Source organism: Lissotriton vulgaris, chromosome 2_1 (assembly GCF_964263255.1).
Source record: "Lissotriton vulgaris chromosome 2_1, aLisVul1.2, whole genome shotgun sequence".
NCBI lineage: Eukaryota > Metazoa > Chordata > Amphibia > Caudata > Salamandridae > Lissotriton > Lissotriton vulgaris.
In genome coordinates, this window is record NC_141687.1 from 1,761,533,141 (window position 1) to 1,761,558,214 (window position 25,074).

The 25,074-nt window shown below is 41.9% G+C and overlaps 1 protein-coding gene and 1 pseudogene across 2 annotated transcripts in view; one reads left to right on the plus strand and one right to left on the minus strand.

Moving 5' to 3' along the window:
• The window catches only part of LOC147733251 (synaptotagmin-5-like), a 417,434-nt gene that overhangs the window by 388,461 nt on the left and 3,899 nt on the right, over positions 1-25,074 (plus strand). For both annotated transcript variants that reach the window (XM_086957813.1, XM_086957812.1), the window contains exon 6: positions 8,083-8,194. In XM_086957813.1, coding sequence (XP_086813939.1) covers positions 8,083-8,194 — 112 coding nt within the window. The remainder of the gene's footprint in view (positions 1-8,082; positions 8,195-25,074) is intronic.
• Positions 11,768-13,420, minus strand: LOC147733252 (ubiquitin carboxyl-terminal hydrolase 37 pseudogene; annotated as a pseudogene).

Consider the following 25,074-nt stretch of genomic DNA (forward strand, 5'->3'; position numbering starts at 1 on the left):
TAGCTCCAGATGCACTGTATTTTTTTTTGCTACTTTTGTCAGGAGGGTCAGACCCGGATGGAACTCACAGCTGATACTCACATTCCATCAATGAGGGCAATAGCCCTTACGCTTCTGGTGGGGGGGGGGGGGGGAGGGGGGGGGGGAAGGGAGGGGTGGGGGGGTACAAAGGGGTGGGCGGGTGGGAAGAATTTTTTCTTTTGGGGTGCAAGGTCATACAGCTGAAATATGTACTTGTCTTTTGTTTAAGATTCATTCTTGGTAGATATCGAATTTCGGCAGTTGTTGCTCATATGTTTGTGTTTAGTCTAGTTCACTCAAAAATGTTTTATAATGGCTAAATTGTCAATATATTCTATCAATGTATGTGGTTTGAATGATAAAAGAAAAAGAGGTATAATGGCCAAGATGCTACAACTATGCGGGTGGATGTAGTTTGCATTCAAGAGACACATATTGCTTGGTCCAATAGAGGGACCCTAAGAGATCTTGGGTTGGAAGTGGTAGGATGCTCTCGTCAGGGTGCCACAACACGTGGGGTTGCAATACTCAAGAGGCGTGGAATGGGGGAAGTTAAAAGAGTTAAAGAGGATTTATCTGGACGGTGGGTGATTGCAGAACTTAAAGTTGGAGGTTTGGTAGTTACCATATGTTCCTTGTATGGATCTATATTGGATGATTCTGGTGCACTTGATTTTTTAAGTGTAGAGCTGGCACAATGGTCACCCAATATTATTTTTTGTGGAGATTTTAATCTACATTTGGAAGAAACATTTGATATTCATAGTAGGATTCCATACAAGGGTAGGAAAAAGAAGGTATTTACAGCACTTAAAGGGATCATCGAAGAGTACAGACTAACTGATGTAGGCCATGAGAAGCGAGGAGGTATGTTTGGACACACTTTTTTCTCTGCACCGCACCAAAGATTTTTTAGATTAGATTATTTTTTTGTATATAAGGGATTATATTATATGATGATTTAGCTCAAATAGAATTTGAGGTCCTTCCAAAAGTTATCTCAGACCATAATCCTTTAATACTCAAGTTTGCACTGAATATGGTTAATACTACCCGCTCATGGTCTTTTGACCGTAAACTACTGTATGACCCAGTTTATGTTGATCGTATGAACGTGTGGATTCCGGAATTCTTTCTTAATAATAAAGGCTCTGCATCACCAGAAATAGTTTGGGATGCTTTCAAATGCGGGGTTCGGGGTGAAACACTTAGTTATTCTTTGAGTAAACAAAAAGAGACCCGAAGCCAGGTAACTTCTGAACTTAAAAATCTTAGATCTTTAGAGGTTCAACTTATGCAGTCATGTAAGCGAGGATTACCCACGGAAACTATTATAAAGAAATTAGCAGCTCTAAAAAATACGATTTACCAACGATATGCTACTAAATTTGCACAACAAGTCTCTGCATTTAGGACAGAGTTATATGAAGTTGGAGAGAATTCGGGTAACATTTTGGCAAAGAGGGCAAGGCAGAAAGCAGCTTTTGCTAGTATCAATAAAATAGATAACCATCTAGGGATAACAGTTAGCAAATTGGAAGATATTCTGAGAGTTTTCAGAAATTTCTATTCCCAATTGTATACGGATGATGATCGTCCTGATTGTTTAGACCAGATCAATCAGTTTATCCATCCAGTATTGAATACTATTCTATCTACTGAAGAGAAGGAGAAACTAGATCTGCCATTTACCTGGGAGGAGATCGAACTCTCCCTAATGTCCCTAGCTTCAGGAAAAGCTGCAGGACCTGACGCCATTCCGTTAGAATTTTATAAACTTTTTAGGAATGTATTAAAAGCAGAATTATTGGATTTATGTTTAAATGCACAGCAAGGTAACTCCCCTCAATCATGGTACGATTCTATTATTAAACCTCCTTTATTGCCCTCATCTTTTCGTCCTATTTCACTTATAAATTCTGATAGTAAAATTTTTTCTAAAATTTTAGCGGTTAGACTTTCTAATATTATTTCCCCTCTAGTCTCTAAATGGGTTTATCCCAGCTAGAGACACCGCCGATCACATTCGACGTGTGATTTCCTTCTTGGATTGGTCCCAAGCAACTCGGTCTAATATTGGACTCGTATTCTTAGACGCTGAAAAAGCTTTTGACCGGGTTGCTTGGGATTATCTTTGGGAAATTCTGCTCAGGAAGGGATTAGGTCAGGGGATCATCAAAGCTTTGAAAACTTTGTATATTACCCCAAAAGCATACATTCGAATCAACGGACAATTATCTTCACCTTTATTAATTTCCAGGGGTACCCGTCAGGGATGTCCCTGTTCTCCTTTACTTTTTGCTTTCTATATTGATCCCTTAATTAATCGTTTTTTTCAGAAGTTAATATCAAACCCATACATTTAGCCAATATTAACTACCGAGTCCTTGCTTATGCCGACGATATCGTGATTACTACAGCAGATGTCCAAACAGCCTTACCTAATATTGATCAGATTGCTAAACAGTTCGGGCTCTTCTCGGGTTATAAACTTAATTTGGAAAAGACTCAAGTTTTGTGCTCCGGAGAAAACCCACCAGCTAATATCCCCACTACTTTAGAAGTCACTTATTTAGGAATTAAAATTTCGCTACCTATAGAAAAAATACCAGAGCGCAACTTAAACCCTATTATCACCCAAATCAACACTTTATTACAGCGTCTTGATCATTTACGGTTGTCCCTCTTTGGCCGAACCAACATCTTAAAAATGCTGGTTCTACCAAAGGTTTTATACTTATTCCGCACAATTCCTCTGGATTTCCAACTACATTCCTTCAAAAATTTAGAAAGAACCACATTTCGCTTTCTTTGGGGCTATAAACGCCATAGAAAAGCTGCTAAAAAAATGATTCTTAGCAAGGAATGTGGCGGATGGAACGTGCCGTATTTTCTTTTTTATTACTTTTCTTCTGTCTTACAATACATTGGCCCTCTAATTTTGGGTGAAAGAATTGAACTTGCAGAATGCCAGACCCCATCAATTTACCAAATGATTCTGGGCGAGAAAGTTAAGGGTAGCTTTTTGAGAATAGTAGAACCCAGTTATCACAAAAAAACCAAATATAAGATTCTGAAATCAGCTTTTGGAGTCTGGCAGAAAATTCGAAAACATATTAAATTAGCGAAATTAAATTTCTATACTCCTCTTATATCAATGGAGCTATTTCCAGAAATTTTTTATGATTTCATTATGTATAGGTGGCAGCAGAAAGGAATAAAGCATCTGGGTGATTTATTTTGTAATGGGCAAATGATTTCGTTTCAGGATTTAACGACCAATTTTTCGGTGGGAAGAAATGATTTTTTTAAATACCTACAACTTCGTAGCTTCTTACAGGGCCATCCCGCAATTCCACCGATTAAAAATTCTTTATCAGAGCTTTTACAAAGAAAACCTCGAATAGGTGCTATATATTCAAGCCTAATGCAGGAATTTGGGGATGATTTAGGCCAATGTCAGATTAAATGGGCCAACAGTCTAGGCATAGTAGATGTTGATATTTTATTGTCAATAAGAATGGCTGCAGAATGTCTTTTAACCGGGATGATGAAATCCCAACACTTCATGTGTATCCACAGCCTTTATTATACTCCTAAAAAAGTAGTTAAATGGAGTACGTCGGCAGGCACGAATTGCAGCCGATGCGGATTGTACGCAGCCGATGAATTGCATATGTTTTTTTATTGTCCCAAATTATCATTGCTGTTTCAACAAATTGAAACTTTTTTGTCTATTATTTTGAAATGTAATATAAAGTTAACTAATGAATTAGTATTGCTTGGTATAGACCACACCACTACTCGGCCTAGACCAATCTCTTATTTTCTATTTTTATGTATGGCCGCAATTAGATCTTGTATCACCAAAGAATGGATTAGTCAGGATCCCCCCACGTTCTTTATGTGGAGGGAAAAATTATTATTTATGTTTAATATGGAATCTGCTATCTATAAGCTCAAGGGGGTTAAAAAAAGAATCATGGGGGAAAAAATATGGGCACCAATTGCCGAGTGGATTTGATTTAATTTTATGTACTCTATAGTTGCTATTCCAATCTGTTTTCTGTTAAAAATGTATCATATAATTTGTTCTTCTTTTTTTGATGACACTCTGCTCTTCTTTTTTTGTTGTTTTTTGTGTGTTGTTTATTATAATGCTTTGCTGTATTTCCTTGCAATAAAATAATAAAACTTAAAAAAAAAAAAAATGAATCATAATCAGAAGAATCAGAATCAGTAACACAAGCAACTCTAGGTTGTTGAGATGAACTCCTGTTGCAACCTTTAGCATAATGTCCCAAAATTCCAGAATTGGAACATTTAAGAGATCTTGCAGGACATTCTTCACATCCAGCGTTGTGATTCTTGTCACCACATCGAAAACAAGCAAAAGAAGATTCATTTCTACTAAAAGATTGTTTATAAAACGGTTTCTGGTAAAAAAAAATCCTGTTACTCCTTTTTATAGATGTATCCTTACTATTTTTGCTGACAGAAACCTTATTAACAGTAGGAGTAGTAGTGGTTCACTCTGATTGCTCTGACAAGGCTTTCGAACTTCTATCAGAAAGTTCAGATTTTTTTAATAAAGCGATAACATAATTCAAAGAAGATTCACCTTCAATCCAAAGTCTATCTTGAATGCTTTTATTTCTTGAGCAAACTACAACTTGATCCCGAATAAGTTCATCATGCAAAATTCCAAATTTGCAATGCATAGCTAACAACTTTAATTGAGAAACGTACTCTTCCACAGATTCATTTTCTAATTGTTTCCTTTTAAAGAAAGCACGTCTGGTGACCCCAATACACACTGTAGGGGAATAATGTTCAGTTAAATCCAAAATTGCAGTCTTGAAAATATCTAAATCTCCTGACCTATCTGGTTTTGTCATTTGATTATACACTCTTAAACCTTCCGGGCCAAGACTATGTAAAAGCATCCTAATTTTACGCTCAGGTGTTAAAGTTCCAACATTATCCTCAAGAGTAGCGATATAATTAAGAAAATACTCCTTCCACTCAGGCCATTTGATGATAGGTTCACCAGAAGAAGTTAAGAATTCTTTTGGAGTACTAATATTAATATTAATACATGAAGCAGAATTAGCATTGACAGAAGGAGTACTTGTAGAAGCAGGATTAGCACTAGGATTAGTGTTACTCATTTTACTTGTAAACGTGAGTTACTTGAAAATCAAAATTTGTTATGAATTAATAATGAAAAATAATGCAAAGTCAAGAAGAAAATCGTTATAAATAACCTTACACTGAGGCTTCAAAATTACAGAAAGCAGAGTGTGAAATCACGAAGAAAGTACTTAAACTCTGTCTATAAATCGCAGAAAACAAAGGATGAAATCACGAAGAAAGTGCTTAAATTCTGGCTTCAGATTGCAGAAACAGTGTGTGAAGACACGAAGGAAGTACTTTCACTGTGGCTTTAAATCGTAGAAGACGATGAAGCATGAAGAAAGAAGTATAAGGATGTGCTCTTGAATTCACTCGTAACTTTACCCTAAAAATCCAAGATGGCGGCACGTACTTAATGTAAGGTTACGTAAAGTGACCTTGTTATGCCGATAGTAGCGCTGAAAAGCGTCGGCGGTTGCTTAGCAACATGCAACGTGTGACGTGGTGCGAGCGCTTGATCCGTGCACACACGCGTTGCTAGGAGTCCGACAACAGAAGCATGCACACAAAACGGCAAACTTAATTCAGAGGTAAACACTTTCAGAAAAAATGAATACTACGACGAAAATGTCGAGTTAACGTGAAAATAGAAGCAGGAAAAACTGAAATCACTCACGCTTTTGGGAAGAGGTTTCCTTTTTTTTTTCCAGAATAGAAAACCAAACAACATAGGTAGTACTGTCGAGGTGAAATAAATTTTCCAAATATTATGCCGCAACCTTGATAGAAGTAGAAGAAGAATATGCTGTGAGTGCTGTTATATTAATTCAATTGTAGAAGAAGAAATTTCCGAACTTGCCATAAAAAAAATCTAACTTAAAAAAAAAATTAAAAAGAAGATGATAAGTCCTTTTTCTCAGATCCCAATATCGTCGCCAATTTTGTATATGTAGTATCCTGTTGTATCCCTTTAGGTGTCTCACTCGTATATGTTTGTTTCCCTTTAAGCCTTGTGTATCCTTTTGAATACCGATGCTCTATGTTCTACAAGACACTGTTATGATTCTGTTATGTACCGCAGGTTCATTCTGTTATATGCCACTGAAGTACTTGGATGTGCTCTTTCTTATGAAATAAACTATGTAGTATCCTGTTGTATCCCTTTAAGTGTCTCGCTCTTATATGTTTGTTTCCCTTTAAGCCTTGTGTATCCTTTTGAATACCGATGCTCTATGTTCTACAAGACACTGTTATGATTCTGTTATGTACCACAGTTTTCATTCTGTTATATGCCACTGAAGTACTTGGATGTGCTCTTTCTTATGGAATAAACCTTCAACTTAATTATTTTGCTGGATGTCTTCTTTGAAAGGAAATACTACAATAAATTGGCGACGAGGATGGGATATTTTAAAAGAACCAACCTTTTGGATTTTTAGTTTTTTACTATATTTTTCTTCTTCGTGGATTTTGATACCAGCCCTCAGTGGATTTCTTCACTTACCATTCATGCTTTCTTCTTCTTCATGAACATTTTTATGGTTTGAACTACAATTGCTGCCAACACATTTTTCTTTTAATTGAAATTTGTTTACTTAAAAAAAAAACATTGAACTATCTCTGGATTTGTGGATTAATACGTGAGTACATTTAGAGATTATTTTTTATCTTTCTTCTCGCTTTCGTGACATTATAGTGGACTTGTGTTTAACTTCAATTTAATTTGGTTGCTGTTGTGGGTTGACGCATGCAGACTTGGCGCTCGCGCTTCTTCGCATGGACATTTGTTTATCTTTAGTTTCATTCTGTTGCTGTTGACGCGCGCGCCAATTTTGTAGTATCTTTGAAATGAATTGAAGAAGAATTGTAGTAAAATAAGATAGATGTATTCCAAGGAAAAGAGCACATCCATGCAGATCTTCTGCCAGCATCAACAGTGAGTAACTGCCCTCACAGCGATTACATCATGGAACTTAGAACACAAATAATGAAATGGATACAAGCAAGTTAAAGGGGAAATGCATAACATATAATAGAACAAAACCATTTAATTGAAAAGCAGGATACTACACTCACCACCTCTTCATCATGTCAGCCGCCACTGGATTTGTGAAATTTAGTCAAACAATGTGATGTTTCTGGATCCAGCGACAAATGAAGCAGGCTAGACTTTTGCATTCTAAAAGTATCATTATGTTGAACAAATGCAAGAAATTATGCCAAAAATGATATAAGCTAATTGTCCTTGTTTGTACTTTTGAAAATGGCAATACATTTGATTAAAGATTAATCTCAGTGAGAAGACCAAGTTCCCAACCGGGTGAGGTAACTATTAATGAAGGGACAATGGCTAAGGCAGATATTGATATTGAGGAAATATATTGTATTAGAATCTCTTGTATTTTTTTAAACTGATGTCAAGAACATGTAAGAGACGCCTTTATAACTAGAAAGTGACCCAAGCCTGTCTTACTGATTGCACATTGAAAGTTCTTAAGGCGAATAACCCTAATATGGCCTCTGCTCAGGACGCTGTAAAAAAATGGTGTATTGGCTATTCTGATCTTTAGGCCAACCTCACCCAAGGCTCCTTGGTATTTGAGATACAGCCACTAAGGCCCTGATTACAAGGCGAGGGAAAAGTTCTGCTCAAGTATGAGTGTGCCAGGCAGCAGAATCCTGAGCTGAGTGATAAATATCGCACCCCCACTGTTTTCCCCTGATACAGCTCAGCAGGTCAAAGACCCTTGCTATATTTGCTGCCAGTGGCTAGCAATGCTATGGACCTGAGCGCTCTATTCCAGCTTCTGGAACAAAGAAACTGCCTACTATCCTGCTCACTTGTAACCGAGGCCCAAGTCTGAATTGTAGGTGAGTGATGTTATGGTTCTGTTCATAGTGCTCTAACTCTCTGTTTATTTTCAGGACACCGTTGGAGAAGTGCTCATATCAATGAAGTGCCTTCCAACTGCCCAGAGAATTGAGATTGGACTTCTTAAAGTGAAATGTGCCTCCTTGAGCAACAGTCCACATAAAGGTACCGCTACTTCAGCTGCTGAGGTTTCTTGGTTGTAATTTATTTTTAATCACTGCGGTTCCTCACAAATAGCTCGTTTGAAATGCCAAAGTTTGAGGAGCGTTATGTGTATGTTCTATTTCTAATTTAGTCCACGCATTTCTCAGATAATACTGGTACCACTACTATAAAACATCTTCTGTTTGTAATTTCAAAGGTTGTTGAAAGTGTTTATGCATCTGTGGTTCTAAGGTGGGATGCATGGAAAATGTTGGCAATGCTTACAATAAGGCAGGCGCAAGAGCAAGGTTAAAAAACGAACACAATTTACCTCAAAAGGATGGCTTCAGATTCATAAGGTGCCTTGACATTTCACCTATTTGTTTGGGCAAAAGTAGAAAAGATGCAGATGTCTTTTCAGGTACAAAGATGAATGTTGATGAAATGGAAACAATGCAGATTGTGATCCCTGGATTTGGAGTGTCTTTGTGTACTTAATAAAGACGTTTAAAGACTTAATCGGATCTTCCCCCATTTCCTCATCCCTCGCCCTCCTCTGCGCCCCCTTCTTCCCCTTTTTATGGGGAACCCTCCTAAGGTGGTTATGCTCATACAGGGATTGTACAAAAAGGAGACTCAAGGAATAGGACCTATGGATTGATGGATCATACCATAAAGAAGCTAAAAGGAGGAGCTGGGCAAATGGTGATCCTACCATGATAAGAGCACAAGTGAATGGAAACAAGGGAAAAAGCAAGTTAACACTCATCAACTTGCAAAAAGAAGCAGAACTGGGAGTGATCAGGGCAGATAGGGCACATGCCAAAGGAAGGACGACATTAGCTGTGTGAGAATAGATTAATATGCAATGGATCCCCCAAGAAATACTGTAAAATTAAGTTAAGAAGAGCGAGCTGCGGGTGGCTCGTAGGTAGATCAACAGTGGGGTGGATATAGAGAGCAGGCAGCGAGTGATGGGAGGGTTTGTCCATGAAGTGGGGGAGGCAGCCATAGGATCACTGAGGGAGGAGGCAGGGGAGGGAAGGAAACACAGTGGAGAGACAAGGAAAAACTATGTCCAATGTCAGGCTGGGTAAGTGACGGCTGAGGGGGTGAAACCAGAGCCAATCTCCTCTATAGCTGCCTAAACAGCTCCACCAGGCATCGGCCATGCTAGCTCGGGCTCCGCGGTCAGTACAACATTTGTGGTTTCCTCCCAAGGGGCATGTTCACAGTTCAATTGGCCGCACCAGTCCCGGTGTTACTGGGAAGCGCCGCCCGCGTCAACTTCCAGCTCGCCCCCAGGAGGGCGGAGTTATGTCCGTCAAGGTCGGCATCAAGGAACGCGGACAGTACAGCCAGAGATGCAATGCAATACCATTCACCTGGAATCTAAAAAAACGACTAGCCTCAGATACTTATTTGGGAAACATCCTTTTCAACGCAACTTTTACAACGCACTACCATTACGACGCAACTTTTACAACACAAGTCATTACAACGAATTGCGCTGGAGGGCGCTCTAGGATAGTGAATATTTTAATTACTATCCAACACCTTCCCTACTATCCACGGGGACTGGAGTTGGAATAGTAAATTAAACTATTCACTATCCAGCTCCCCCCAACACAAGTCATTGTAACGACTTGTGTTGTAAAAGTTGCGTCGTAATGGCATGCGTTGTAAAAGCATGCGTTGTAATGACATACATACACTTATTTAGGCCACACGGTGGTCCTCAAGGTTTAAAACAGAAGACCACTAGCTCTTCTGCATGAAACAGAGCAGTGGAGGACGAAAGGGAGAGAGAGAAGATGGTGGTCAATGGAGGGGGGGTGCTAGAAATAAAAGATTAGGAAGCAAAAAGGCTGCAGAATGAAGTATTAAAGGGGGTGCAAAGATAAGGCGAGGCATTTATAGGCAGGAGACATGCCCAGAAAATCCCAGTAGCAATTAATCTATAGGAGCAGCCATTTTGAGTAAGGGCACAAAAAGAAAGTCATGAAATGGCGGGCACTGGACCAGTAGTCAGGAAATCCAGAGCAGCAAGAAAAAACAAGCATTTACAATCAATAGGTCTCGCAAATGCTCGTTTTGGAGCTATTGGCATTGTAAATGGCAATGCTTTTTACCATTGTTATTTACAATACCAAAAGCAACACCGATTGCTTTGCATAGCGCATTGTCTGTGAAGACGGCGCAACGCTCATTAAAGTAAAAAGAAAGATAGAAAAACAAGTATTCCTTGATGCAGTGTTACTAATAAGCATCTCTCGGCTATGGTTAGTTCTCCCAGTCCTTTTTCATTTATTTGCACTCCGGTCCGGTCCTTGAAGATTTTTTACTCCTTTGTCATTCTGTTATTCAGAATTGCGCCCGTCGTGTTCCCATATTTATTAGTGGAGTTTTCTATAGTACCTAGACTGCCTTTAGTTACTTCAGAACTTGGTCTTCGCCCCGATCAATCTGTGATGAAACTGGTTACTGGCTCTTCGTGTTTGTCAAGAAGCGTCTTATTGGCTTTTGGGCGCTATATAAATGCAAAGTTGGAGATGAGCATAACCTTCACCCTTCCTCACCAATGAGGATGCCTCCCATTACAGAAGTCCTTGTAATTGTATTCATATGTGGATCGCGCCATGCGAAGTGAAGAGGAAGAAATCGGGGAGGGAGGAAGTCAGCAGCTGACACTCTGAAATGATGGAGGCGAGTGTGAGAGGAGGGGGAAGTGCTCGGAAAAGGCGCCCTAGGAATTCCCGGCTCTTGTGAAAACATTTCTTATCAGCTTGTTAAATAAACAAGCTGATAAGAAATGCTATATTTATTAGTGGCGTTTTCTCTAGCGCCCAGACTGCCTTTAGTAACTTCAGAACTAGTCTTAGCCCCGATAAATATGTGATGAAGCTGGTTACTGGCTCTTTGTGTTTGTCAAGAATTGTCTTATTGGGTTTTGGGCGCTATATAAACACAAAGTTGGGGATGAGCATAACCTCCGCCCTCCCTCCCCCATGGGGATACTCCCTCCTTCCGCTGCCCTAACAGTTTAAGCTCCAAACATTATAGATACCCTTTATCTTATCAGCTATATAAACACAAAGTTGGGGATGAGTATAACCTCCGCCCTCCCTCCCCCATGGGGATACTCCCTCCTTCCGCTGCCCTAACAGTTTAAGCTCCAAACATTATAGATACCCTTTATCTTATTAGCTTGTTAAATAAACAAGCTGATAAGAAAAGTCTTCATGACATCTGCAAAGCAGGTGATGGTGTCCGGAGGGGCCGTTCAAAAAACGAACAGGGCAGCAACCAAAAACCCTCCTTTCCAATGGGAAGCCAGCGTTTCTCATAAATGCTGACGCTACCCAATGGAAATGAGGGGCGGGGCTTAGAGTCCCTTTTAGAAATCTTGTTATTTACAACCTAAAAACCTAATGGGCGCCACCTCAATCAGGCAAAGTCAGAGCCCATCCTTCTGTGTTTAGCGAAGACCCATGACCTCAGCTCAGCGACAATGGGAAACCTCTGTCGTCTTAGCGTCAGTGTCGTCTCAGCTAGCTGGGCTGCACTGGCTGTACTGATTGCACCGCTCCGGCCCTAGAGGTTCAATCTGGGTAGTCTGTTAAATTTATGCATGACCGATGCAGATTTTCCATTACATTTTTCACAGGAGTAATCTATTTCTTCAGTCCTGAAAAAGAGATCTAGTGACTATTGGATGGTACGCGGAGTTGGAAGTTTCCTTCTCCGAGAAATAGTCAATTGAGAGATCATTAAAGCGTTCCCACTTTGTGACCATTTCACCACACATTTTGCAGCTGATTGAATGCTACAACTCAACCTCAAAGTTGCAGATAACTGGACAGGAAAAAACCCGTAGGCAGAACAGTCTTTAGTTAGAGGTGCGACCTACTTGATTCTCATCACCAGATAACGGGTCATACTTCTATGTTTTGTTTAATTTCTCCAGGTCTTCCTTCGGCTGATCGAGGCATTCGTTTAAAAACTCATGTGCATCATTTTGCAAGTAACCTAAAAAACGTTCAGCTGTGGCAGAAATTGCTCCCTTCATTTTCTTGAGTAAATCTTTTTTTAGTTCAGAGCTGCAATGTCCTTCTTTAACAGTAAAAATGCAAATCTTTTGATCAGTGTATTGACAGGGATTTTCTTCCAGGGGATTCTCTGCTTGAGTAGGTCATTGACAAACGACTGCAGCGAAAAGAGGGACTGTAAAATTGCATTCATATAGCATGTACTTCCAAGGTTTGAAAAGACCTGTAGCTGCTGTGTTTGACTTGGCAGCTGAAAACGAGTCTTATTCCATCCAGTGTAATCCTGACTCGGTCTCCTTTTATTCAAAGAAGCATGCTGTGAGGTGAACCCAAGTGTTCTCTTCACAGAAGGTGACTGAGTAGGCACATTAGACCTCTCTGCACTGGAATTCCCAAAAGAGCATTCTTTAAAGGATGAGGACTGCATTGGGAAGACCCCTGTTACTTTATTCTCCTCAGTTTGTCTCAAAACCAACTGTTTTTCTCGGCTGCGGTTTAGGATTTTCCAAGCTGGATCCGCCACAGACTTGTTACTGGTGGATGAATCATTCTCTTTGGGATAATCTTCGTTTAGTTCCTGCATCAAAGATTGCATTCTTTTCCGCTTCTCATTTCTAGTTTCCAGCCCTCTCTCAGGAGGAGAAGCATTAGTAGAACCAGTCCCCTTGCTTCCAAGTGTTTAATTCCCAGGAGATGTTTTCATTATAGCACCGAGCGGCTTCCGAACAGGGGTTTCTTCCCTATTCTTTAAGCTCGCTCTTCGTGTGGGAGTCTGGTTTTTAACTGCAGAGATCAGCATGTTCTCTTCCTTCTGTGTACTACGGCTTCCCAAAACACATCCCAAACTTCCAGATCCAGGGGATGCCTTTGCTGTGGGCATGGCCTCATCACAGACTGACAGTAGGTATGTCTCCATATCCTTCCCAGCAACAACAGAAACTCTGTTGATTGTCAGATGGCTGACATCCTTCAGAGTCACCATCAACCGTGAGAGATTATTTCCATTGGGTTGAAATAACACAGACTTAATATTTTGGGGCAATTTAAAGGATTTTGGAGCTGCACCAGCTTTGTAGACAACCAAAAGAGTAGCCTTTCCATCTTTTTCTAGAATCTCAAATTGGCCTTCTTTCCATTTTGAAGTGCCAATGTTCATACAGCGAATTTGTATGCTTCCTTGGACCGTAGGTGGACCCATCTTGCCAAGGCAAAACTAAAATTGATCTTTGGAACCTCTTACTCCTGAGTTGTGACCCGGCCTCTCCTCGGGCTGTGTGTCCCAGGGGATTGTCCCCAACCAGAAAAATAAGAAAGTCCAACATAGATATGCGCTTCTGGCATTGGTGTGGGCCAGACCATCCATAGTGATCAGACAGCGAGACCAGCGACCCCCTGAGGTCTGGCATTGGGAAAGATATCTGGTGGAGTGGGCCTTAGCTGAAGATATAGGGGTGTGAGAGATCGGAACAGATCATCAGGCCCACATCATTCCCATGTAAAGGTCGGACCGATAAAGGATGCTGCAGCGTAAGGAACGTCTTCAGAGGTACTGTGCTCAGATGCATAGCCCAGGGATCCTGCTGGGAGGGGGATATTGCTCCAATGATATGAAAATGTATGACAATACATGTGTTTTCTTGAACAGCCTTGTAGAGCTTGATATATGGATGATGTTTGCAACATCTTTCATGTGATATAGCAGAAAATGAAAGTGGGATGCGGGCGGACCGGGGACGAAGGACTGTTCAATACCAAATGTAAAAGTGCATGTCTGAGTGAAACGTATATGCCACATGATTATTTGTTTGAAATTAGCATACAATGTTGAATGAAAATTGAGGAAAGAAAGAGAGACAAGGCATGCAAGCATTAATTGCCACTAGATATACACATTGAGTGGGGAGAGAGACATATTTGTATGTTATTTGAAAAAGTGAGTGAACCATAGGTGTATTGGAGAATGAGACATGCAGAGAATGATTTAGGTGAGAGAAAGGCCCGGGTGATTTATAAATAAGGGGTGCACAGACTGGTTGAGGGGTGCAGATAGTGGAACTTGGTCCCGTGAAAAGATGCACTTTTCTTTGTATTCCTCTGTTGTCTCAAGCCTTTACTTCTAACAGCAGTGAGATATGTTTTTTATGATACACTCATCGTGGGCATTGGAAAGTGCCCAACATGTTTTTCTAATAAAGCAGAATGGCAAGGACTGGACACTGCCAGGGTCTATTGAATACTTTTATAGATTGACCGAGGCAAGGGCCACTTCACCAGGTATCCCCTGTGCCATCCTACACATAATAATATAAATTAAAGGTGTCACCCAGCTCCATTGCTGTTCAGTGCCAAAGTGCAAGTGCTCCCTTTGTAAATTGTTGTTATGGTTTGGAGTTTCCTTAATTGGCTTATTTGATTTACTATTCAGTCCCTAGTACAGTGCACCGTGTGTGCCCAGGGCATGTAAATCAAATGCTGCTAGTGGGCCTGCAGCACTGATTGAGCCACCCACATAAGCAGCCTTTAAATGTGACTCAGATCTGCCACTGCCGTATCTGTTTACAGTCTAGTGCTGCCATGTCAACCTGGCAAGTTCACCTGCTTGCAAGGCCCTAACCTTCCCTTTTCTTACATCTTAGTCACCCCTAAGGTAGGCCCAGGGTACCTCTCTTGGCAGGGTGCAGTATATGTGAAAAGTCTGACATGCCCTGATGTGTGTGGCATGTCCTGATAGTGAAATACTGCCAATTTTGTTTTTCACTATTGCAAGGCTACCTGTTCCCATAGGATAGAATGGGGAGTTTGCTTATACCATCTTATAAACCTAACAACCACTGGGGACAAGGTAGGAAAATAAAGCTTATATGCCTGAACTCAGAATTTTAAAAGGCATCTTTTAGTGAGGGTATTTTTTATATACTGTGTTTGAAAATGCCACTTTTAGAAAGTAGGTATTTTCTTGCTTAGCCATCCAGTGTGCATCTACAAGGATGTGTATTGACTGTCTGGCTTTGGAGTGAAAGGGGCTGGGGAGGTGCAGTGGCTCCAGAGAGTCTGGAACAGTCAGGGGTGCGCTGAATAGACCTGGGCTGCATTTAGAGTAGGGGGAGGAGATTTCCTTTCACCTGATTGTGGCTGGTCTGCCTTCCACACTGCTGTCTCCACCTCCTGCCAGGAAGCTGCACCAGAGAGGACAGAACAGGTTTTGACTGAGCACAGGGCTTCTCTGCCACCAGAGAACAAATGATTTTGCTGTATAAATATTTGGGCCCAGACTCCAGCACTTTAGATCACTTCTGGGAAATCAAGAAGAACCTTTGCCAAGGAGAAGAGCTGGCTAAACTGAGGAGGAATACTGCCCCTGTGCTGTTTGTTGTCTGGGGTTGGCCTACAGTGGATACTTTCTGCCAAGGAAAGGTAAAAGGACTTTGCTGTTTGCTGTGTCCCCTGCTTGATGAAGATCTCCAAGTGCTTGAAACTGATCTAGCCTCCTGTTCTGAAGTCTCAGGGTTACAAACACTTCACCACCAGCTCCCCTGAACTTCTTTGCTGGGAGTTCTGACCTGCTAAGGGGTGCCTGCAGTTGTTTTGGACCTCTGGAGGCTGTTTGCCGCTGGGAGCTGGAAAAAGTAACGCAACTTCGAGAAGCGTGACGCATCCACACCTGTTTCAGACGCATCACCAAAGAAAATGTCGTCGCATGCTTCGGCTCAAGAAATCGCCGTACGCCACATCGAGTGCACCGATCTCCGAAGTCTGAGATCACCGCCCTGATTCCGACGCAAGCCATGCTGTGCAGCTGCAGGAACCCACTCATCATCCTGGATCGTCGCATAACATTGAGGTGCCAAGTTTGTCGCGTCGTTGGGAAACGCAGTAAGAAACCAATGCATCACCTCCCCACGCAGTAAGAAACCGACGCATTACCTCCTCTCCGGTAAGGAACCAACGCATCACCTCTCCTTCTCAGCAGTAAGGAACTGATGCATCACCTCCTCCAGAGCAAGGAACCAACGCATCACCTTTCTTGAGTCTAAGGAACCGACGCATAAACTTCCCTGCAACCCTTTTTGTTTGTGTGCTAGGCGCATCCAAGGTACTCTGTGTGAAAAGTGTTTTCTCTGCAATTTGCTTTGAACTGAACTATTTCTACCATTTGAAAGTCATGTTTTTATTACTATATTGTGGGTTTTTGTCATTTTTGTCTTGTTTTGGTTTAGATGAAGTCTACTTATTTTTCTAAACTGATGTGGTGTTCATTTGTAGTATTTTCACTGTATTACTGAATGTGTTCACAAATGCTTTACACACTGCCTCTGAGATAAGCCTGCTTGCTCGGGCCAAGCTATCAAGGCGTCGAGCAGGGGTTATTTTAGATGTGTTTCCCCCTTACCCTGACTAGAAGCAAGGGTCCCTATTTGTACAAAGGTACCTAGCCCTGCCAACTAGAGACACCCATTTCTAACAAGATGCCTTTAAATTTTGTCTTTAGCTTGTCACATTTGCTGAACATTCAAATACACTAGTAAAATATTAGGCTATGTTTTCACTCAGATTGTTGCTTATTTTTTTAACATGGAGATTGGCGTTCATCTTTCTTTCTCAGGCTGCAAATTGGTAGAATTTTGTAAAGTTAACTATGTGACAATCTTGCTGGTGTACAGGGAGTGTGGACGGAAAAGCTGAAGGATGTAATTTTTTTCTAACAACAGTAACATTTAAATACCTGTAAATTAACCCTGAAAATTATTCCAATAGATCAGCAGTCCGGAACGGATAAATGCTTTGCAATTCTTATGTACGAAGGAAACTAAGATTTTAATAAAATCAAAACAAATCAATGCACTTTACTTGGTGAAGTGCAAATGATAAATATTCTGGAAATCTAATTTCCACAGATTATCATTTGTGTGCTATATAATTTCACTAGCGGCCCGCCCCAGTGTTGCCCGGGGCAGAAGGGGGCTGGGGCAGCATTTTAGGCTTGCCGCGGCGTTGCCCGGGGCAGAAGGGGGCTGGCGTCACTGTTTTCTACTTTCCTGTGGGAAACCATAAACAATAAACGAACTATCTTAAATAAATACTTCGAACTATTTGCGAGGCAGGAGGTGTCTGGAAATAAAAGCCGCGCATTAAGCTCCCTTAATAAGCACTGCGGCCGATAGGTCCGGAGCACGAGAGTTGATATGACCCTTTAGACGTCTTTGCCAGTTTTGGGCCTTATCTGGCGTACATGTGTAAAAATAGAGGGGCAGGTTCTTTGCCAAGGTTGGGTATATTTCTGGAGTCGAGAGGTAGGTGCGGCCTGCACCTTTAGGAAAATCAGGGAAGCTAGGCTTTGATTACGATTTAAGCCCGAGGATAATGGCTGCAACTTTCTGCTTTCTCGGTGCAAGTTCAAAGGCGCCGCCATGGCGTTATCACGCAAAAGGGGGAGACTGATGATAAAACTTAAAAATAAACACTTAAAAAATTATTATCTTAGAGGCTTCATTACCGCTTGTCCGCCGCTCGCCGCTAGCCGCTCGCCGCTCCTCCCCGCCTGTCCGCAGCTCCACCCCGCGATCATGTCCTCTGCTCTTCCTGTTGCTCCTGAACGCCGCTCCTCCCCGCGCTCTCGATGTCTTGACGCAGACGTCGCGGCCGGCGCTTCTTTCAGGGGACTACTTTGTTTTTAAAGTTCATTTTTTAAATTTACGTTTTTTTTTAATTTTATGTAGCCTATGTCCATCTACACACCCTGACAATTTCAAGGATGTATCAGGTGTGTGGATTGGCGCTGTGGTTCCCGAGTTTATCTGGCTCGAAGGGTTGTGTTCTCCCTTTATAATAGTAGTATAGATTAGTAAAACTGCATGTCCATGCAAATTTAAAGGCCATTTCAATGGAATATATGCTGGCCGTACATGACAGCGTCCTACCACACAAAGTTTTAGGAATATAGGTCTGACACATTGCTCCAAAATGCACCACTGGCTAAATACCACATTTTTGCTACGCTCCTGCTTAATGGGTGTGGCTCATTTGTTACACTTGTTCTTAGTGTGATGCTTGGATTTTCCACAATCCCTATGACTTCATTGATGTAACACTGATGGCAGAACCCCCACTCTGAAATTCCTCCAGCACCACGGAGCCTGTGTGTCTGGGTTACAGGTGTGGCATGCTGAAGTAAATGGCCTAAAAGACCAGTTCAAGACAAGAAGTCTTTGTTCTGGGAGAAACTGCACATTCTTATGGGAGCGCTATGGTGCAGCCGCTTTGGCGAAGCACTATCTTGCAGTTAATCAGGACTGAGCACAAGAGTAGCAAATTATGAATTGTGTCCCCAAAGCGAATGTTGCACGTTTGTGAGAGGCTGCGGAGTCAGCTGTAACCTGCTTATAGTCAAATCAGGGGCACATTTATACACAGGCAGGCTGTTATTGTGACAGCTTTTCTCATGACACATTTGTTCACTTTTTCACTCTAGTCTACATTAATTTTCTATGAGCTCAGCCTGGCTGGCTGATATCAATTCTCATCTAAAAAGGCGTAACGTTTTTAAAAAACATTAATTCCTGATACGTTCAACATCCAATACCTGCATATTAGTTTGCGATTGAGGTGCTCCTAAGGAGGCTTGAAGGAAAAATGGTCCTCATAACACTTTAGTTTTGTGAAACCAACTAGTTTTTGTAACTGTCTCATCGGAAACTGTTTCTTCTTAAGTCATTCTGATGACGTTTTGTCCCAGTGATATACCTGTTGGCTGTATGAACTCATTGGCAAAAAATGGTAAATGTAAGTGACTTCATCTTCCTCTGTTTATTGGTCTTTACTTGTTTTTAATCGTGGTTTTATTCCTCATGGTATTCTTTGATGTTTTTATGAATCTGCTGTGCTCCTAAAGGCCATGCCAGCAAAGAGCATGTTTGATGATGATCCAACCTTAAGCAAGACCCGAATAATGGGGCAAGCATCCCAGGCCAGTGGGGTTTGCGACTCACCCTCAGCACAAGCAGAGCTTCCAGTAGCTCTTCTAATGTCACTACAAAGTTTTCCACTGAGTCCTCCTGGTGTGCCCAGAGCTAGGGGGAGATGTGTTCCTCGGCCTCCCACCAACTGTGGTAGGCATCCCTAGAATGCCCTAGTGGCTGGAGACCTGAGGGTATTCCTACAGCATCCTGTAGAGCTCCTCTGACCTGTCCGGTAACCGGGGAGGATATAAGACCAGTAGTGGCCTTAAGGTACAGAAAAAGGTGGACACAAGGCGGCACCAACCACCACTGCCAATATCCTCTGTGCGGCTCTCTCCTAGTCTGAGATAGCCATGAAAGGGCCGCAGAGCCAAACATACGATGAACGTGGCTGCAATCGCAGCTACGCGTGGCTCTGCATTAGGAACTTCTTCCATCTCTATTGAAAAGCATCAGCAGTTACATGGTGAGGTATTGGGCCACCCATCCCATTAGGCAAAGTCACATTCTGCAAGAGGTAACATTCCAACGTAAAGGGTTCTGCTAGCACTGCTAGAGCAAACTGCTAAGATCTCTCTGCCTCTGTCAGCCTTCTTTATCAGCTGCCTTTGCGGATACGGGCTCAGCTATGCTCTTCACTACCTTAAAGATGCACTTTTGGATGACGTGCTTGGAGGCCCGGATACCAAAGTTAGTCATTTTACCCGTCTTTATCCTACAGGATAATAAACAACAGTTACCGTTTTCTTAATGTATATCAAATCCTTGGCCATGAGGGTATGTTTAATGTTATGAAATGAAGCACCAGTGGAGGCTTTTTGACTAACCGAATTGCTTTAGTCAGTTTTTGTCACTTGGTGCATTCATTCAGTTTGAGGTAATATTTATTTATTTAATAAATGCTCGCCTCAGCAGACATCTTCGCGCTGAACAGAACATAATTAAACCTACTTATGAAACGACAACAGAACAAGAGAGGGCGCAATTGATAAATTGAAGAGGGCAATATCAGCAGAATAAAAAGGTTTCACACATTTTCTGAATGAGAGTGGAAATGTTTCGGTGCCTGGGACCGGGACCAGCGGCTCTTGATCTGGGGTCTGTGATAGTCACTCAGGGAGCCCATGACTGGACTGTTATGAAAAGGAAATATTAGCATTATAATAATAAAGCATGCAAACATAAAAAAGCAAACCGTGAAACTGAAAAATTTCACACAATCTGTAAATGTGAAGACATTTTAAATTGGAGGGTAAAAATTTACTTTGTGTCTGTTATTAGTATAGCGTCTTCCCCAGCCCTGTAGCGTGCAGATGAATTACTCCACATGGGAGCTGTAGTTAAACACTGCTTTATTCCTCAGCACTGCGCATTACATCACACTTTTCAGATAACCACACCTTGACTCCTCCTAGCATATTACGCAGTTCCTGTCTACAGTCTGCCCCAGAACCACGAGGCTCTTACTGCTTACAACGCCAATATGCTTCAGCTTCGTGAAAGCAGCACAAGTACAGCAAACTGAATCTAGAGTGGACAATTGTTGGCCTCAAACTGAAGCACTCGAATGCGCCACAAGAAAGGCAGCATGCATTTAGTACAAACAATTTCAAAGTGATATTCTGTAGTCCAGCATATCACCTCTTCCATTAGACATAATAAATGTACATTTTAAAAAGCTCTTCCTATTCAAATTACATTTTTGTAGGTTTGTTTGTTAACTAAGATATTTCGAAATTGGAGTACTTGATGTAAACTTGTTTCTCTTTTTGCATGGATTGTTTTGAGGTTCAAATCATAGAAATTGTTTAGGGTGGGATCATCTGATTCCAGTAGTGTTTCAGTGGGGGGTCAACAGAAGCGAAAAGGTTAGAACCTCTGACCTATACACCTCAAATGTGTCCCACCAGTGCAGGAGCACCTAATATCAGGGACATAGTGTGACCAGATTTAAAACATCTAAACCAGCCAATTTGAAAACAAAGTAAGACTACGATTTAGCATCAACAGAGGAACACAAAAAACGTAATGTAAAGCGCTCGCCAACATAGAAAACACAGACGAAGAGGTACAGAGGATAATTAAATGTAACATTTGTACAAAGCAACATCTTCGTCAACTTAATTGCTTTCTGATCAGCCGTTCTAACTAATCCTACATTGGAATGTTCATTTCACTGTGTTCAGTTGAAAAGTCTCTAAAACTGGAACAAGTGCTAAATTTACTGGAATTTGTCAGGCCGTATGGTGAAAAAACAGGATTGTATCAGCAAATGAATACCTACAGTGTAGAAAAACCTCATGCAAAGAGGTTTTAAAGTCTTGTTAAGAGAAAAGTTCTTAAGTAAACAAGAGCAACCATACACATTGTACACTTTGGGCCTATTTACGATGTCGACACCGTCTTGGTCCTGGGACCGACTGACCTCTGGACCTTAGGATGCGACTGAACACAGTTTGGTCGCATTCCTACATTTCCCTATGGGTGCATGCATTACGGCCATAAACCAGCCGTTATACATTCTCCCATAGTTCAGTTCTTTATTTATTTCGAAGGTTAAAAATCATCATAAAAATACATATTAATTCATGACCACATAAAAACATACTGAACATCATAATTTTGTAACAAAAAAGACAAGTTAAAAAGAGTTTTTGTAGTTAATATATACAGAGTGTAGGCCTGACAGGGGGCAGCAAATGTCCTTTAGTTTCATCCCCTTTCATCCACCATTATCAACCCCTTGCATTTCTTAGTTTCATCACAATTTTTAGAAAGCTCATAATAGCAAACAAAGTACGCATTTCAGTTGCTCTTTGCAAGAATAATAAGGCAGATTTGGCATGGATAATATTTGAGTCCTTTAAAATGTCCACCAGAAATCTTTGACGCGGTATTTTATAAATAGGACACAGTAATACAAAATGAAGGGTGTCCTGCGGAGACCTATTGTCGCAGCCGCAGGCACCCTTCTGCTCAATTGTTTGCGTAAAACCAGACGGATAGGCTAAAATATTATGCAACAGATTGAGCCTAAAACGAGTCATTAAAAACCTCTCATGTTGGCTATACATTAAAAAGAGATACGGTTCCATGCCCACTTCATTACAAACAAGCAAATGAGCAACTACCGAGGGTTTAATAGAATCAAAGTCCATCCTCCTACAATCATATTTTTCCAGTAGTTGCTTTTGTACATAATGTCTGCTATAGATGTCCACACTTGAGGGGTCCAAAAATAACCTTTGCTGGTCAATAGCCCCTAATGTTTCTTTAATGTATTTCAGCCAGGGGATTTGGAGCCATCTATCTTTCCGTAGGCAATCCTGGATGATCTGTCTGGATAATTCCGCATTGGGGTTTGACCAAATTTTAAGCCACAACAGTATTGGTCTCAGTCTGATAAGGTCGGATATGTATGGGGTACCCAGCTTTTTGTGTGTTATTGCTGCAGGGATGCTCAGGGGAAGCTTTAACAGTTTTTCAAAAAATTTGTTTTCCTCTCCTTGTATCTGTTGAGCATCTCTGAAACCCCACACCTCCGCTCCATAGATGGCCTTCGAGATACTGACCGACCTATACAAAGTCATCACCTGCTCAGGGGACCAGCGTCCCATTCGTCGGGCAAAGTTTAATATGGCCCCATTTGCTGAGACTAGTCTCCTAGACCTCTCCTCAATCAAAGGGGCAAACTTAATCTTTTCGTCAAATAGGAGACCCAAGTACGGGAAAGTGGTGACAGTGTCCAGGACATGTTCCCCTAATTTGAACACAAATTTCTTATGTGGTTTCTTCCCAACTACCATAATGAAAGTTTTTGTCAGGTTGACGGAGAGGTCCAAATTCCTCATAAAATCAGCAAAACCTTTAATTAGGAGCTGGAGAACGACTGCTGTTCGCGCGAGGAGGACCGCGTCATCTGCGTACAAAAGTACCGGCAGATGACGCGAACCTACCTTTGGGCAGTCAGTCCCCAGTGCTATTAGGGCACTCTTCAGGCCGTTTATGTAGAGGGAGAACAAGAACGGCGCCAGGATACACCCCTGCCTCACCCCGCTGGAGCACGGGAAGGGATCGGTACTCACCCCCCCGCGCTATAGCGGACCTTGGCAGTGGTGTTCCAGTGCAGCTCCCTAAGAATGTTAATGAGGTCTGGGTCAATTCCCAAGTTATACATAAGTGTTCAGAGTTTGGCTCTATTAACGTTATCAAAAGCCGCTGCTAAGTCCATGAATCCCATGTACATGGTCCCATCAGTCGTCTTGGTGTATTTAGCCGTGAGGAGGTATAGATTGAGGCATTGGTCACTAGTTGCCCTGCCTATTCGAAACCCGTATTGGGTATCCACCAAGATGTTATGGGTGTCAGTCCACTCTATTAAGCGGTTGAGAAGTGCCCTCCCGAGTACTTTAGCAGAGACATCAATTCGGGAGATTGGTCTATAACACTGCGGGCTGTCCCTACAGCCTTTCTTGTATATAGGGACAATCACCGCAGTAGACCACGATCTCGGGAGGCCCGATTTAATTGCTGCATTAAGTACTCTCGTTACTATTGGTGCCCATAAATCAGTGTTACTTAGAAATAGATCTGGTGGGGTACCATCCGGGCCGGGGGCTTTGTTTCGCGTCAGCCCTAGGATTGCTTTTAGAACTTCCTCCAAAGATAATTCTAGTTGTTCTGCCCTGGGCCCCATCCATATTCCATCTCCAATGTCTACCTCCTGCTGGTTATACAAAGATTTAAAATGGTTAATCCATTGTTCTGGTAGTATGTTGAAGCTAATGACTGGGGAGCTTGAGTCATGGAAGCAAGGTCTATTTATAATTCTCCAAAACTGGGCATAGTCCCTATTTTCTCCTGCCTCCCTCAGGTCTGCCCAAACTTCTTTTTGAAGAGCACTCTTTCTTCTCTTTACCTGGGTTTTATAGTTCTGTCTGCATCGGGCAATTTCAATCTTGTCCCTTGGGGCCTTTTTTAAACTCTGCTTTAGTTCTCTTAGAGCCCTTGAGCAGTTGGTATCGAACCATCTTGGGGAAGATAGTTGTTTAACAGGCTTCTTAGTTTTCAATAGCCCTTCTACTATTTTAGTTAAAGATTCGAAAGCCACAACCACTCCTCTGCCCTCTATTGAGAGATCTAAGCAGGTCTCTATATGATCTTTCCCTTCACCCACTAACTTGTAGTAGAAATCTTGCGGGTTGATCATTGTCCACCTTATGCGTCTCCCTTGGTCTGTTGCTTGGATCTGGGTTTCAGTGGCCACCCCTGGGTTTTTCCCTGATACGTTTTTATAGTTAATTTCTTGTGAAAGGGGATTGTGATCACTGAAGGGGCTCCACTCTGTTCTTGTTTTTAGAATCCGCTCTCTAGAGCAAGCAGAGATCATTATAAAATCTATTATAGACCCACCACCTCTCCCTTTAAATGTGGGTATATGGGTCTCCCCTACTTTAAGTGCAGCTAAATCCATTACATGGGTGAGCGCAAAGTTATCTAAGAGCTTCATCAGGACTGTGCCCTCTTTATTGTGTACAAGATGGGGACCCTTTTCTAGTGGGCAGGCGGACCAGTCGGCAGATATAGGAAATAGCTTAGGGCATAGGTGGCAATTAAAGTCCCCCATTCTCCCATAGGGAAATTGGAGGTGTTGTTCATCCCTGCACCCTGTGGCAGGCACCTCAAGGTGCCTGCCACAGGGTGCAGGGATCAACAGGGAGCACCAATGGATCCCCCATCTGCCCCCAACCTGAGGCCGCACACACAAGGGGGCCCTGTCGGACAGGCCGGTATGGAAACGTAATCCCAAGGGCGGAAAGGTCCGCCCTAGGAATTACGAGCCTGTTCCAACTGGCCAAGGAGCCCATCGGAAGCCAGCCAGTTTAGTTACCGACCA